This window comes from Echiichthys vipera (genome assembly GCF_963691815.1).
Source record: "Echiichthys vipera genome assembly, chromosome: 23".
NCBI classification, from domain to species: Eukaryota; Metazoa; Chordata; class Actinopteri; order Perciformes; family Trachinidae; genus Echiichthys; species Echiichthys vipera.
In genome coordinates, this window is record NC_139848.1 from 7,740,186 (window position 1) to 7,757,070 (window position 16,885).

The following is a 16,885-nucleotide window of genomic DNA, read 5'->3' on the forward strand; positions in this document are numbered from 1 at the left end:
GAAAACAAACACATTTGTAAGGTAAATAATGTATTAAAAGTGCAGCATTCGTAATGCTTCATAGCTGCATGTCAAAGTGACAGGGTTTGAAGGAAGATTCTGGGTTCCAGCACATTATAACCACCATAACTTTAAACAGAACTTCTTATAAACCCCAAGAATACAGTAAAGCAAAGGGGCGGCTGACCCTGCTCTTCAGGTTTCTCCCTACTCTAACACACCTGACTGATAAGTGCAGATGAGTAGAATCAGGTGTGTTGGGGTTGGAGAAACCTAAAAACATGGCAGTAGTTCTCCAGGCGCAGGATAGACCTCCCCTGCTATAGCATGACTGAGCCAACACATGTCCAACACTTAATACTTACATTAACCTTGTTTTAAGATCTCATGCATACTTAGAAACATGAATAAAAAGGTGCAGATCAATGTTTTTTCTTCTTTAATAATCATATAAACATCATGAATCATCATGAAACCATGAGAGGCTGCTTCATTGACAACCAGATCAATCGACTCTTCTTATTAAATACAACATATTTGTGACATGTAGGAGATTAGACAACATGGACAGCTTTCACTTGGCCACTTCCTCAAGTTTGGGATCTGGAAAAAAACAAAACAAAAAGAGGGCAATTGGTAAGAGTTGTTGGTGAGCGTTAAAATGAGACACAATATAATAATAATAACAATAATAATAATTATATAAGTATAAGTACTTGAGCCGAGATGGTAAATTCAGATAAGGATTACAACAATAAGTAGCAGCTAGCTGGATGTAGCTTCAGCGAAAGTGAAGCTCAAAAAGAAAAGCTTCCTGAAGCGATTTTAATTTAATTGATTATATTAATAAACGATTAGAACAGGAGACAGAAACACAGACGGACCCAACGTAAACCAACAGAAGCCCAAACTAACCTGCAAATTTGAAATCGGGGAACTTGGTGATTTCTCCACCGCCATAGAGCCTCTGCAGTTTGGTTACCTCTTCGGACACGTTCTTCTGGTAAGCAGCCCCTCCGTCCACAATGCCCCCTGAAGCCCTGGGGAACAAACAAGTCACTTAAGTATTGGGATATAAAAAAAGACAACAGACACTATGTCTGTTTAAAGAAAAACAAAGACAAAGCACCTGTAATGTAATGGATGATATGTGACAGTCTGGTTTTCAAAATAATACACATAAATAAGATTCATTGGATTATATTCACACGTGCTTTACAGACCTGCAAACTCACAGGAGGAATACGTTACTTGACGGCATACTTACTAAGTGGAGTTGTCAAGTTAACATTACTGCAGCAGGTTAAGTCAGTTAAGCAGCATTTTACATCGATGGCAGCAATAGTTACCTCAAAACTGTAGCACCGCAAAAAGTTGTCTTCATCCATAAAATATACGACGGTGTCTTGATTCCGATTGGTCAAAAGACTTTAGGCGCCGCATCTAAGGATGTTTTATTGAGAAGACGATCGCGACAGCTGGAGAGACTTCTATGGTCTCTATGGGAAATAGAGCCCAGCATTCCCTATGAATATATGTTTTAAATGCCACAAATTGCACGTATTCTTCAAAACGTATACATTTGAGTTAAGGATATCTCAAACAAACACAAATCAATCATTATTACTGTATTGATTTGAAGCTAAAGTCCCATACGTGGACCTTAAAATAGCTTTATTTCTTAATACGCGAGGGGCTATAAAATCACATTGTTCTAAAAATTCCTTACAACAAAGATATATTCGACTTCAGGGCTACACACTGAAAATCTATTTAGAGATAGTGTATGACTTTGTTACAATGGTCTATTGTCAAAAATGTAACCAAAGATCGCACGAAACAGTGATATTGAATTGCAATACTTGCATCAAACTGCAGTTCTTGAAATTGGCGATTCATATAGTATGGGCACCTGGTTTGGTGATAAAGGAATGGGGAGAAAAGCATATCGACCCATCACAGGAGGGGCCAAGGCACCGAATAATGTTTAAGAGATGAGTGGAGGAGATTCTACTTTACTATAATGAGAGCAGCAAGTGTACAGATTAGTTGCTTTTTAAAGAGGCAAGGGTCTCCCCTGCAATTATATTAGGGGGATGCTCTTATTTGCACAAGAGCATGTAAATTCTGTCTCTACATGGTGGCGTGTTTATAATTCACAGAAAACTCAGACAGCGTTGGAGATTCACTTGTTCAAAGATCATTTGTTAAAATGTTTGGAGAGAGGCTCCACTCCAAACAGGAAAAACTAAACTAAATTTATCAGAGATCCTTTATTATTTAGTTTGAGAAGATGATTCACTCCTACAAAATACAAGTGATACATAAATTGAAATTCTTTATTTTGTTGTGCTTGAAACCATAAAGTGATTTTTGATTTAACTTTGGATTGTTTCTGTTGTAGAACATTATTTGGACCTTTTGGACAATTATTTAAAAGACGTTTTATGATGTCGAGCGTAGATCAGCGTGTGCTCTGATTATTGCTGTATAATTGTGATCCTTCTGTCTGGTGATTTCTAACGCTTCTGCCATTTGTCATGGGTATTCATATTAATATTTCCCTGGAGAATGACCTCCCAGTATGGAAAGCATGGACCTGTGGTATATGATAAGAGATGTGCATTATCAACTCACTTGCTCTTGTTGTTGTAGTCCCGGATCTTGTCCAGGAACAGTTTCTGGATCGGGTCCATGTCCTTGGCCCGGTTGAGGAGCACAGCGGAGAGGCCGATGTTCCTGCGCAGGGTCAGGCCCACGGCGGAGCGCAGCAAGGAGGACAGCTGGAATAACCTGTGAAGTGCCATCTGAGGGAACAAAATACCCGGGGTTACGGGGCGAGCAGTGGCTGAAGGTCCATGGGTTTGATTCCGACCTGCGGCCCTTTGCTGCATGTCTCTTCCCCCATTTCCTGTCTGTCCTATAGATTTAAGGATTGAAAACAGCTGCTACCAGGACCCTAGGCTGCTATTGTGCCTGTGTCATCTGTGGGAAATGTTTAGACTAAAATAAAATGACATTAGACAGGAAATGTCTGCACAAGGAAGATGGGAGCTGGAAACTACTTCCTGGACGTGCTACTAATGAGCAGGGCTTGTTTCCTTTATTAATGTTTAGCAGACCTTTCATATAATCTGAAATAAATAATTTTTATTACTATTATTGCCTTTCATTGTCTCCTCTGCACTTTGTGTTGTACTGAAACTTCACTTCATGTAGTTGTACTATAAGTTAGTTCAGTCAGAAATGCTGCTACACTTTAAACACTGTTATCACTTATCGCTCCTTATCACTTATTTAGTTTGTACTTATTTTAATCTGCTGCTAAACTGCATATATATATAAACCTACGTTTAACCACAATGTCTGTTGCACTGTCACATTAGTTATTGTTTGATTTATTTCATGTGAGCTTTATTTTGATTTGATTCATTTCCCTCGGGATGAATAAAGCTTCTTGAATCTTATTTAGTGCTTGTGGGATTTCTCCACCTGCATCAGTAAACACACGAGGACGCTGTACAAGGTCGCTTTCGTGTCTTTAGGCTCAATGTTTGCTTCAGTCACCTAGCATGAATGCTAATGACTTCTGCCCAGTTTCCGTTAGCATACGTTAGCTGCCTTCACCTGCTGCATACTTGACATTGAGTTAAATGCGTAGTAAACAGACGCGACATTGTCAGCAGCTTCGTAATAATTGTCCACCCACATTAGCTACAACACAAGGACGCTGTACACGGTCGCTTTCACGTCTTTTGGCGAACTGTTTGCTTCATTCACCTAGCATACCTGCTAATGCTAACACGCTAACCTAGTTTTAGCCGACGCCAACGGACTTTAACAGCGTCCTCTGTGTTTGCTGAGCTGCAGTGAGTCAATGCTAATGTTACACCCGCTAAAGACAGTCACGCGTAGTTTAATACGCACTGTTATGACTGTTATTTAGTGTGATATGCGTTTCTTTTCAAACTAAGTACTCACCTTGGATTTGACACCAGAGCAGTAGAGCCAAATGAGGACGGGGGCGGTGGATTGTGGGTAATACCGTGGTGACGTCCGAAGCCTCGCGAGACTGATTCGGGATTTCAAAATTCAGTGCATTGCATGCAGCACACTTAAAAACAAGTGAATCCATTGTTATTACATGCTTGCATGTGGAAACATAAGACAGACACAAAACACACAAAACAAAGGGAAACCACACATTTATATTTGAAGTGATCCTTTGTGACATTGCATTAAAATACCACAGATAATTGTTTAAGCAGGGATTGTGTTTTTTCCCTTAGATAACCCATATTTGAGTATAAATGTTGCTTTCTTCCTTGCCTTTTATCAAGGGATTTCGTATATGTGTTAAATTGTCTCTTAAATAGTAGTAAGAGAGCAATATCTCCTGAGGCTTAAGATGGACATATGTGTCTCTCCACCACCACTTTCTGGAAAGATCTGTCCCCTTACATCACTGATAAACTTGATTTTTCTTTGTCTTTGGAAAGATCTGTCCCCTTACATCACTAATAAACTTGATTTTTCTTTGTTTTGGAAAGATCTGTCCACTTACATCACTGATAAACTTGGTTTTTCTTTGTTTTGGAAAGATCTGTCCCCTTACATCACTAATAAACTTGATTTTTCTTTGTCTTTGGAAAGATCTGTCCACTTACATCACTGATAAACTTGATTTTTCTTTGTTTTGGAAAGATCTGTCCCCTTACATCACTGATAAACTTGATTTTTCTTTGTCTTTGGAAAGATCTGTCCCCTTACATCACTGATAAACTTGATTTTTCTTTGTCTTTGGAAAGATCTGTCCCCTTACATCACTGATAAACTTGATTTTTCTTTGTTTTGGAAAGATCTGTCCCCTTACATCACTGATAAACTTGATTTTTCTTTGTCTTTGGAAAGATCTGTCCCCTTACATCACTGATAAACTTGATTTTTCTTTGTTTTGGAAAGATCTGTCCACTTACATCACTGATAAACTTGATTTTTCTTTGTCTTTGGAAAGATCTGTCCACTTACATCATTGATAAACTTGATTTTTCTTTGTTTTTGGAAAGATCTGTCCCCTTACATCATTGATAAACTTGATTTTTCTTTGTCTTGGAAATATCTGTCCCCTTACATCATTGATAAACTTGATTTTTCTTTGTCTTGGAAAGATCTGTCCCCTTACATCACTGATAACTTGATTTTTCTTTGTCTTTGGAAAGATCTGTCCCCTTACATCACTGATAAACTTAATTTTTCTTTGCTTTGGAAAGATCTGTCCACTTACATCCCTGATAAACTTGATTTTTCTTTGCTTTGGAAAGATCTGTCCCCTTACATCACTGATAAACTTGATTTTTCTTTGCTTTGGAAAGCTCTGCCCACTTACATCACTGATAAACTTGATTTTTCTTTGTTATGGAAAGATCTGTCCCCTTACATCACTGATAAACTTGATTTTTCTTTGTCTTTGGAAAGATCTGTCCCCTTACATCACTGATAAACTTGGTTTTTCTTTGTTTTGGAAAGATCTGTCCCCTTACATCACTGATAAACTGGATTTTTCTTTGTTTTGGAAAGATTTACTGTTTGGTTTCCATGACAACAAAAGTAAAAAAACAAAGAAATACACCTGATATCTAATTTGTCGATCATTTTAGGAAAATATGATATTCACAAAGCCAGATTTAGTAACTCTAAACCCTCTTTTATTGCTTTTGGTGAGGAAACAGTACAACAAAACCACCTTTCACTCTGCTCTCAGCTGCTAAAGCCGTTCACATATGCTCTGTGTTTAATGTATTTATTTGAAACTCTCACCGGCTCTGCTCTTGAATATTATATCTCGTATTAATGACTGTTTGTATCTTGTTATTGTTTTGTATTAAAATAATTCAATAAAGATTAGAAAAATATAAAAGTATTATATGTCCTTATGTGAAGCTGTTTGTCTTGTATATTAACCCCTGGCACACTGATTATCTTCTATTTTCTTTATTTTTTACACTGCAAATGTATTTTCCTGTCATGTTATTTTTACTTTGTCTAATTTCACCTCAATTCAGATTCCGATTTGTGTTGTCAATGCCTGATTTCACCTTGTGCTTTTTTATTCCAAATAACTTTACAAATGTGCAATTTGCACTGGTTTGCAAGTCAGTTATTTCCTATTTCATAAGCCTACTATGACTATTGTATGGCATGCTACTATGCCTATATTTATAATAAATAATATGTAACAGAGTGGATGCAGTCCACCTTAAACATGTACGTATGGTTTAATGCAATATGACCTGGACTCATCTGTCTGATGTGTCCATGCCTGACACACTGAGTCCCTCACAGCCCCACTTAGACTTCTTTTTATTGATCCCGTTGGGATGACTCCCACACAGAAATTGGATTTCCAGCAGTTTAAAGAACACGTGGACAATAAGGAGGTTTAAAAAAAAATACAGCAGAAGAGAAATCACAAACTCTTAGCTAAATAAATATAGAAAGTAAAACAGTAAACAATAGACTCTTAGTTAAATATAAAGGTAAACAATAGACAGTAACACCAGCAACTGACATGAGGGGCAGGAAAATAAAATGCCCCATAGGAATAGCAGTTTTCACATTATTACTGGTCTGACATTTACTTCCATATTTAGACACAGATGATTAGAATAAACCAGGATGCATGAAGACACCGAGACACTGCATATGTATGTACATTCAAAACTTTATTATGGAATACAGTGTAGAAAGCGTTTTCCCAGTCAATGCAAATGGCCTGCACAATATTACACAGTGGAAAACAAAACCAATATATAACCCACAGAAAAAAAGAAAGAAAATCCTGCTTCCTCTTCTACTCTACTGCCCTCTGTCGGGCTTCTAATGAGCACACTCTGAAAACCAAGGACCCACCCCACCGCAGCCTCCGTATGAACGCCACCTCCCCACAGATCTTACTCCCCATAAGACGTACATAACAGAGTGAGAGGGCGCGCTGTATTTTGTTTTACGCGTAATGTTGAGATGGTGATGAACCTTTGACTGTGCTTAGATGAACGGGAGATTCTCATGAGACTCATTTTATTCCTACTTTCCTCGCTGTCAGCTCTTAAAAGGTGAACGGCCATCATCTGTGTACAGGCGACAGTGCTCCGCGTCGATGGCAGAGAGGTGAGCGGCATGCCTGGAGGGAAAGGAAGGCGAACGAGGGAGGGGAAGGGAGGTGCTGGGGAGTGAAAATCCATTATATATACAGGCTGCCTGCCTGGCTGGCTATCCATCCGGAACTGCAGGTCATTTCCTCTATACCTCGCCCTCCTTCCTCCTTCCTCCTTCCTCCTTCCTCCTCCTCCTCTCAGCAATCCACTTGTTCTCTCAGCAAAACGATCGCAAATCCAAAAAATTAGACGGCCTCGGCGTACAACCGGACGAAACACCAGACTGAAAAAGACAAGACACGTACACGCAGGTAACCCCGACCCATCCCCCATGCCGGATGCCTCCCATTTTCCCCCCGTTTCCCTTCCCGCTCCCTGTAACCTTCACATCCACAACATGCCCTTTTCAAACGACAACAACATAACATTAAGTCGACAAAAAAAAAAAAGCGGTGGTGATTCCATAAGGATTTTTAACACAATATATTTCTGAATGGGAATAATATACAAACAGAGATGAAGCCAGCCCCCCTCCTGTAGCTCCAGGAACGTAGCGTGGTTTTAAAAAGAACAGAAAAGAAAAGAAACACACTTAAAATTCAAAAATCACAGATCTTTTTTTAAATGTGTATTTTACATGATATCAAAGCAGAGCCCGTTCATCTAGATTCATATATGGTTTTCATTGTTTGAAGTCACGCGATCACGACAAGATACTAAATGTACAATCTTGCTAGAATGACAATCTATAAGTGAGAAAGGGTCGAGAGAGAGAGAGAGAGAGAGAGAGAGAGAGAGAGAGAGAGAGAGAGAGAGAGAGAGAGAGAGAGAGAGAGAGAGAGAGAGAGAGAGAGAGAGAGAGAGCAGCGTTAAGACCTTGTTTTTTTTTTGTTTTTCCAAATCCTGTTGTCATTGTTGTCATGCACTACATAGGAACAGCTAAGACTTCAGCATTACTTCAGTAACATTACACGCAATTTAAAAAAAGAACTTTACATCGGTTGACTGTTTTTTTTTCTCCGTTTTCACTCTTTTTTGAAAAACAAAACTGGAAAACGAAAAAGAGGAAGAAAAAAAATCAAATAAAAAGAAAAAACAGCTCATTCAGAATACACAATTACTACCGCCGCCGCCGTCGTCAACATATCTATTATCGTCAGCGTCTCCAAATATCCGTAAGAGCCTTGTGTGACTTAACACAGCCCAGCTGTTGTAAGAATGTGCAAAGAAAAGAAGATGGAGGGAGGTGTGGAGGAGGAGGAGGAGGAGAAGGGGAGGGGGTACTCCAGTGTAGACTGTAGAGTGCAGTAGTGGTGCAGTTGGTGGGGAAACACTGGGCTTCATTTAGAAAAATCACCGTGCCTATGTTTCATTATATAATCATTACAAAGAATAGAAACAAATGACTATGTCCACATGTTGACTGATGAGTTGAAATCAGGATTCTGCAGCCAATTTTTGTAAATGAGGCCCGGCTCAGCGTGCGCCTACATTCCCACTGATCAGTGGTCAGATTTGCCTACCACACCTAAAACCGTCCCACATCAAAAATAAAATAACCCCAACTATACACTGGCCCTGAATCAGTGTGGAGAGAAAGCGCTTCTTTCCCCAAAGAGTGGGTTGGTTTGGATGCACTGGGCGGGGCCTTTTTATCCCCCCCTCCCCCCAAACATCAGCAGGCCGAGACAGAGCAACATATAAAAACGCCTTCCTTTAATTAAAAGGCGTCTTGCTCCGATAAAGTGAACAAACATGGCCCCAGTGTCCGCCCAGGCAGAAATGAAAGAGAACCCTGGCTACAGTCGCTCCGTACGCTCGTAACGGACTATTCCAGTCACTCAGTGATCTTTTGGAGACTAGTCGAGGGGGGAGGAGGAGGAGGAGGAGGAGGAGGAGGAAGAGGGGGAGGAGGGGAGGGGTGCTGGATGTGTGGGAAGAGATGTTTGTGTGTGTGTTTTAATGTGTGTGCACGTGACATTCTCCTCAGTTCTGCATCTGCTCAAAGAACTTGTAGGTTGGGTTCTCGTAACCGTTCTGCTGCATCTTAGACAGGTGGCGCTCCTCGGGGGTGACGGCTGCGTCCACCTGGAGGGGAGCCACAGAGAGGGTGGGGGGAGGTTACACACACACACAATCATATGGTGTACAAATGTAAAGACAATCTACATTTTACTGCTTCCCAGAAGTGTTTTTTTTAAGAGTAATGGGCAAAAATAAAGCAACAAGCCTGCAACAATGACCGTACTTTTTAATTAAATTGCTAATAAAAGATCTGAAGTGATAAATGAGGATAATTAGAAGAAAAAAAAACCAGGAAATTAATTGGGAACTGGCATTAATCCAATTACATCCAGTTAGCAGATTACAGAACTACCCCAACTCTACATTTAAAGGCTTTTTCGGACTTTAACATCACCTACAAACACACATACACACATTTAATAGTGTGTAGCTTGCACTCTAACATGCATGCATGCGCGCAACATCACCCCCGCACACCAGACTGCCTGCCGTACAGAACAGCTTGACACACACACACACACACACACACACACACACACACACACACACACACACACACACACACACACACACACACACACACACACACACACACACACACACACACACACACACACACACACACACACACACACACACACACACACACACACACACACACACACACACACACACACACACACACACACACACACACACGTCGGCCGTTTGGTACCTCGATGACTCCGTGGTGGATGGAGGTGTACTGCTTCTTCCTCAGCATCACCAGGGTGATGACGATCACCGTTGCTATGACGACGCCTCCGACCATCAGGCCGATGATGGCGCCCTTGTTGGAGCCCACGTCCTCTGCGAAGAAGACCTGTGGGAGATGAAGGGCAGATAGTTTGACGGGTGAAGTCCAATCACAGTGTGGTCCTTTTTATATAGTGAGAGTAGGAAAGCACACCGAGGGCTCTTATTGTGCACACTGGAAAGGATGTGATGTAGTGATGTTGTGCGCTTGTGACAGTGCTGAGTAACGACTGACGTTACAGCAGAGCGGGAAATAGTTTGCATGTTACTCTTTGCAGGGATCCGTGGAGCTCTGGTAACCGCTACAACTCTGATTCCACCGTATTTCAATATCACTGAAGCAGAACACCACATTCAGAGTTTCAACCCATTTACCTCCGTTTTGATCGACCCAAATCCTTTTGCAGTGTGCTGTGTGTAACAACATTTTCCTTTTTTTTAAATCTCTTCATCATTAGAAAGTCAAATTGAGCTGGAAAATAACTGCTGGTAGAAATACTTTATTGATCTCTGGAGAGAAATAAAAAACAAATATAAAGGAGAAATATACCTAAGTGGACGTTAAGGAGGGGGGATTTTGGTTGACAGGTGATTTACAGAAAGCAGAGCACAACATAAAGCAGCACTGATGCAGCATGACTCAGCGCCAACACAATAGTAAGACGAGTGATTAAGAGGAAATAAACAAACAAATACGGCTTCAGCGTCTCTGTGGAGCTCATTTTTCCTGCAGAACCAAAAATAAAGAGAAGCAAATGCCGTCTTCTGAAGGGTGGAAAACAAACTCCTCCACTTACACTGACACCAGCGGGGATAATGGGGGCAGCGTCCTCGACTACTAAACTGCAGATAATCTGACAAAAACACATCTTGACATTGCAACAGTGCTACTCCGGCTCGTGTCAAGCGCTGCAGTGAGTGGGGACTTAATTTCGGGCTGGTGACGAATAAATCCTGCACGTCGCTGATTGGGGTTACGCTGAATATCAAATTAAGGAGCCGACTCAAGGAGGCAGCCTGACGCACTGGCTGCTCATTGTGAATGCTGGAAATGTGATATGTAATAAAATGTCAGGATTAAGAGATTAAAGCCTTTAGGTGAGGGGAATAAGGTACGGAGGATTTAGATTTCACTGAGCATGGATTGTGCTGGTATTATAATATTGGAGGAGATTAATGAATGAATGCAGAACTGGGTTAGAGTTAATATTTTAGAACAATAACCTGAGCTGACCGGAAACGTACTTAGAGATGTAAACTTAACACTTATCAGTGGACAGTGGATTTTGGACGAGAGCAGACAAGTGTGACGCACGCATTATTGCGGTTGTCTCCATGGACACCTGTCTCTATGGTGACAACCTAGGCAGTTTACCACGAGGACAAGGCGTAGACATGGACCTGACTGTGTGTGTGTGTGTGCGTGTGTGTGTTTGCACAAAGAGAGGGCAGAGTGCAAGCTTACACGTGTCAGTAAGTGCATCTCCACGTGTGTTTGCATGCTTGTGTCTATTTATTTACGTTTACTAATAAGTGCTCAATGAATCAGAGGATATCAAATGAGTCAGTGTGTGTTGGTGTGTGTATGTGTGTGTGTGTGTGTGTGTGTGTGTGTGTGTGTGTGTGTGTGTGTGTGTGTGTGTGTGTGTGTGTTTGTTTACCAGTTTCTGGTGGTGAACTTCATATTCGGTGCTCTGTCTGTCCTCTGTCTCCATCCGCATCTCAGGAATAGCTTCCATCTTCATTCCAGTCACTGGCAAAGGAAAAGTACTATCTATTATAAATGTCGACACTCTGCCGCTTTCTCCTTCTCTCTCTCACACAAACACACACATACACACACACACACACACACTTGCTGAGATCAAACTCCCTCACTAAAGCAGGACGGACAGCCCGGTGTTGGCTGTAACTGCGGTATGAATTGAATGTAGCACATATATACGGAGCGGTTCACATAGATGTCTCGAGAGAACCACAGCTAGCGCCTTAATGGGGGTCGAGTGGAGTTGGATGTGCAAATAACGGCTGAGAGATCTTGTGCTATACTTTAAGAGGAGGTGTTGCTCAACTCAAAGGAGAAGAAAGAAGTATTTTCGACTAGCCTGGAAGATACTTTAATAAAGCCAGACATGTTACTTTAAGCACGATCTGTAGCAGTTAACCACAGACACATTACCTACATATGCTTATATATGATCCCATGACAAAGATTGTTAGCAAGCCAGATGTGATTTATTCATTTAGGGTGTATAATGAACATTTGGGTTGCCAGGTTTTTGCTGGTCAGCTGTTAATAAAACGCTAATAAATCACTAACTAAAGAGAAAAAACCCATCAAATCTGCAGTTATACGCGTTAGTAATGTAATTAACAAATGCACATGATTGTCTCATTTCATGACAGGACATTGGCTACAGCTAGTGAGCAATTATGAAGTAATTTTGTCTTGTAACCAGTTTAAAAAGTATCAATGAATCAGCTGTTGAGAGAAAAACTACTAGAGTTAGTAGTCTAGCAACCTGTTGGACAGGGTGAGCAGGCCTACAACTTTATCTATCTGAATTTTATCTATCTTTATCTATCTGAATTTCTACATGCATAAAATACTTATAAAATAATCACAATGTGGGGTAACTTTTTGAACAATAGTACCAACCTGGCCGTGTGGGAATGCCTCTGTCAAGGCTGGGGCGAGAGTCCACTGGCTCAACTAGAGAGAGGGGGAGGGGGAGGAGAGAGAGAGAGAGAGAGAGAGAGAGAAAATTCATTTTAAATCAATCCATTGTGTAAAAACAGATAAAGCATCAACATCAGCAGCCCGGTGCTTCAGTAAGTACCCTGGTTCTCAGTGTTGGGCTGGTTGAAGCTCTCGGGGTGGATGAAGCCAATCCCCCCCAGGCCCAGTGTGTCCTCCTGGGGCAGCAGGTCGGTCTGGCCGTCTCCCAGCTCCTGGTCGGGCATCAGGGCGTCGTTGCCGTAGCTCACCCTCACGTCCGTCTGCAGGTTGGCCAGCTGCTGGGCCATCTCCGCCTGCTCCCTCTGCAGAAGCTCTGGATGGAGGAGGCGTGAAGGAAGGAGAGAGGTCAGACAGACGAAACACGAAAAACGGAAGAGGAGAGGAAGGAGGAAAGAAGTTTCATTTCATTTATCAATGTTTCTGCTTAAATAAAACATTATATCCTACACGATGACCCAGACAGATGTTTCTCTATCAGAAGGGGCAGACAGCAATAGACTTGGTGTTTTTTCTTCTGTGTATGTTTGTTCCTGTGTATGTTGTGCCGGGCAGTACAGACTGTGACAGTCTCCGAGGCAGAGACACAGATGGCTCGCTGGTGACGCACGCAGCTCAAATAAACTCAAAAACTCACAGAAACCTAGTGAATGCACGGGAGGGAGGAGGTGGGGTGTGTGTGTGTGTGTGTGTGTGTGTGTGTGTGTGTGGGGGGGGATTTATCTTCCCAGCAAACAGTTTCGTTTGACTGTGAACAGAAGAATTAGGCCAAATCGCTCCAATGCCCTTATCAACAATAAAAAAAAAAATTGCATTTTTTTTTACGGGGGTGGAATTTAGAGCATTCAATCTCTGTTACATGTAGCACAATCAGGACAGTGTGTCCTCTACTATATCTTTCTCATGCCAGGGTCACGGTGCACATGAAGCACGTCTAACACCCACATTTGGTTCATTCTCAAGACATTCCATTTATTGTCTCTCTATCTGTTAACTGCTCTCTCAGCTAAAACCTCCCTTCCATCATTCGCAGGTTTTTTCCCCCCACTAATTTTCAAGGACATAGTTGTATTTTGGGTTCCTACCAAAGGCAGAAGTGCCAGATAAAGAGAATGTTTCAGGGTAAAAACTGACAAACTCACCAACTTGGTCCTGAATGTCGTCGGCCACGCCGGGGACCTTGTAGAGAAGTCCCAGAGACTGGTTCATGCGCTCCTCAATGACACGTAGGTGGGTCAGGACCTTTTATACACACACATAAGTACGTATAAAACTGCACCAGCGTCTTCAGGAAATGCATTCTACGTTTATTAAAGCGACAGTGTGTCTTTTTTTACGAGGACATTTACGATCCCTACCTGAGGTCTGATCTGCGCGGCCTTCTTGGGGTCCACCATGCGAACGTGTTCAAAGTGTTTGAGGGTGTGCTGCCTGTCCTTCTGCTCGGCACGCACGTATTTCTTCAACAGGCTGAAGACGTGGCGAGGCTACGCGAGGCAGGTGACAGATGGTACACGGCAGAGGAAGGACAGGGTGATATATTAAGATACAGTCTGGATCAGACAACAGACCTTCGTACTTACAACCAAAATCAATCATAAGGCGTAATATCGTTTAAGCTTCTGAATAATTGAAACTTTTAGGGTGTTGAATTTACAAAAATAGTCTTATAGATTGCAAACCCATGCATTCATCTGGTTTTACAAAGAATATTCTGTACAAAAGGCTCAATTTTGGTGTATTGAAAGACAAAACAGGAGAGTAATTCCTATTTTTGCGACACTAAAAACAGAACAAAGATCAAAAGGTACTATTTTAAAAAGTGCTTTGAATCCCATTTAACACCGTAAGTCATCTGCGCCAGTGACAGGACAACGTACCCTGGGCGGGTCCTGCTGCAGCGCGGTCAGGTAGCTCTCCAGAGCCAGGCGGCGGCGGTCATTGAGCAGCGCCTCCACCCGGGCCATGTGGGTCTCCACCAGCTGCTGCCGCTCGCTCGCCGCCTCCTGCTCCAGCGCCTCCACCTTCTCCTGGAAACGCTGCACAAATTGCAACAAATAGATAAAAAAGAACACCAAAAAATGAAATAAAAATGGTTTCACGTACGTTCCGGCGTGTGCGTCTCTTACCTGGATGACGGCCTTCTTGTCGGCGCGAGGGAGATTCTTAGCTTCCCTCTCAGCCTCCTCCCACTCTCTCATCACCTGAAAACAAAACAGTAAAAAAAAGGTTAATGTAACTCGCAAAGCTACTTTTATCTTTCCACATGTTCCATCACAGGTTTATTTTACACGGGAGAAACTCTAATGTTTTACACGGCTGTGATAGAAGATGATATCTGGGCTGCAGAGGGGGAATAGCAGATCCTCCCGGTTCGTCTAAATAATCTTTCCAGACTCACAGTGGAAATGACACACTTCTGCTTTTTAAATAACAGGGGGGGATTCTCGCGTTCGGTCAAAGTGCAGTCAGACAGTAGAAGGCTCAAATCAGCTGTTTCGGTTCTCCTTTTTGTCAGTAACATCCTGTTTTAAGAGGACGATTGTATCGCAGTTTCATCCTCACTGACTCATCGGGTGGATTCCTTAAATCAACCAGAGACGTGTCCTAACCGTATCTGCTGGGATGAAGTCATCTGTATGAAATCAGATAATGCTGCGCCTCTAGCCATCCACTAGTGCCGTGCCAGTCACGAACGCCCTCTGAGTCGTCTCCTTTATTTTGAACGATGGGAGCCGTCCTGAGTGCTGTTCTTTTTCTTTTTTTAAACTGACACAAGACGGAATAATAGGATCATCACATAGCATATTTGTTGAATAAGCAATCCAGGAACTTCTCGCTTTGGTAATGAATTTAGGAGGCAAGCATCGAGAGACGTCTGTATGTTGCGGCAGTCGGCAAAATGCCAACTAGGATGCTCATTGACAAGTTAATAATCTAAGAGTATTATTCTAGTAACCCCTGCCCCTAAAAACCGAACGATGGAGCTATAATTCCCATCCCTACTACCCACACAAAATAAATAGATGGCTATAGTGGTGCACAAATAATGGCATCCAGAGCAGAGATTTCATTCCCAGTCCCCCTTGTGTGTTGGAACTTGTGTGTTCAGCTCAGCCTCCTCCATGTATACTTGTGACGTCCGTGTGCGTCTCTGAATGTTGTGTGTAACACCTTTAAAGAACAAAATCAAAGCTGAAGTCACTATCATCTTACCCAGGAGGGATTAACAAGCGCACCTATTCCTTTTTACCTGACACGCCTTTTCTCCCTACGTTTTCTATTCATAGATAAATCTTTGTCCTCTCCCTGCTACAAAGAAAATCCTCCGGTCTGTTCTGTTCTCCCTGCTCAGCAGCCATTACTCATTTATGTGCACAGCGCGACTGCTGATGAGCTTTCAGTGGACTGAATTAAAAAAAACACACAAAAAATCCTCCCTCCTCATTTATTCCCTTTGCTTCCTTCTTCCCTTCTCCATCCGTACCTGGGACATCCTCTCGCGGTGCTTGGCCTCCAGGCTCTCCTTGGCCTTCTGGAAGTGGGCGTGTTCGTTTTCATCAGCGGGCGTCTCCAGGTAGTGGTCCACGGCGTCGGGGGAGCTGGGCGTAGCTGTGGGTACTGAATGAAATGGAAGGAGAGGGAGAAGAAGAGGAGGGTGAAAAAAAACGTTCAGTGAAGCATCTTTTTATTGCACACTTTTATTTGGTTTATCTGGGGGACTGGCCGTGTTGCCTCGGCACAAACAAACACAAAAACACGGAGTCTGAAATGAGTTAATAGGGTTAAAGTGAGATCAGGAGAAAGAGAACAAGATAGTAGCTATAGCTGGAAGCCAGCACCCTCCAAAATCAAACAAGTGAATGACTCAGATGACCCAAGAGAGACAAAACCCCCCCCTCTCATTTATATAACTTCATTCAGAGCATGAGACGGCTCTCGTGGCCAAAACACTGACGCTGGAATATATCCTGAGGGCTCGAAAGCGTGAGGCTGAATGTTGCTCGACTTACCGGCAAGAGACAGAAATGGACCACATATTGCATGAGATCAAATCCGTGGAAAGTTGATTATCTATCGCGAGCGTGCTGTCGAAAGTGAGGCTGTGAATCTGTGCGCGCGAGTGTGTGTGTGTGTGTGTGTGCGTGCACGCGTGAAGGTCGCGTCATGTGAA

General features: G+C 42.3%; 2 protein-coding genes across 3 annotated transcripts in view; both read right to left on the reverse strand.

The window, feature by feature from the left end:
- Nucleotides 1–424: 424 nt before the first annotated feature.
- atp5pf (ATP synthase peripheral stalk subunit F6) lies at nucleotides 425–4,044 on the reverse strand. The gene is made up of 4 exons (XM_083937718.1): nucleotides 3,982–4,044; nucleotides 2,638–2,807; nucleotides 916–1,040; nucleotides 425–603 (listed from the first exon to the last, which is right to left on the reverse strand). The coding sequence occupies exons 2-4, from the start codon at nucleotides 2,805–2,807 to the stop codon at nucleotides 575–577; spliced, it is 324 nt and encodes a 107-aa protein (XP_083793844.1). The 5' UTR covers nucleotides 3,982–4,044; the 3' UTR covers nucleotides 425–574.
- Nucleotides 4,045–6,703: 2,659 nt separating this feature from the next.
- The window catches only part of appa (amyloid beta (A4) precursor protein a), a 34,549-nt gene continuing 24,367 nt past the window's right edge, over nucleotides 6,704–16,885 (reverse strand). Inside the window, exons 8-17 of one of the 2 annotated variants that reach the window (XM_083937647.1) lie at nucleotides 16,199–16,332; nucleotides 14,841–14,915; nucleotides 14,592–14,741; nucleotides 14,070–14,198; nucleotides 13,854–13,953; nucleotides 12,815–13,027; nucleotides 12,634–12,687; nucleotides 11,636–11,727; nucleotides 9,895–10,041; nucleotides 6,704–9,242 (exon numbers count right to left, since the gene is read on the reverse strand). In XM_083937647.1, the coding sequence (XP_083793773.1) occupies nucleotides 9,141–9,242; nucleotides 9,895–10,041; nucleotides 11,636–11,727; nucleotides 12,634–12,687; nucleotides 12,815–13,027; nucleotides 13,854–13,953; nucleotides 14,070–14,198; nucleotides 14,592–14,741; nucleotides 14,841–14,915; nucleotides 16,199–16,332 (1,196 nt within the window). In that variant the 3' untranslated portion in view covers nucleotides 6,704–9,140. Of the gene's footprint in view, nucleotides 9,243–9,894; nucleotides 10,042–11,635; nucleotides 11,728–12,633; nucleotides 12,688–12,814; nucleotides 13,028–13,853; nucleotides 13,954–14,069; nucleotides 14,199–14,591; nucleotides 14,751–14,840; nucleotides 14,916–16,198; nucleotides 16,333–16,885 lie in introns of both variants that reach the window. The other variant, XM_083937646.1, reaches the window with a different exon arrangement.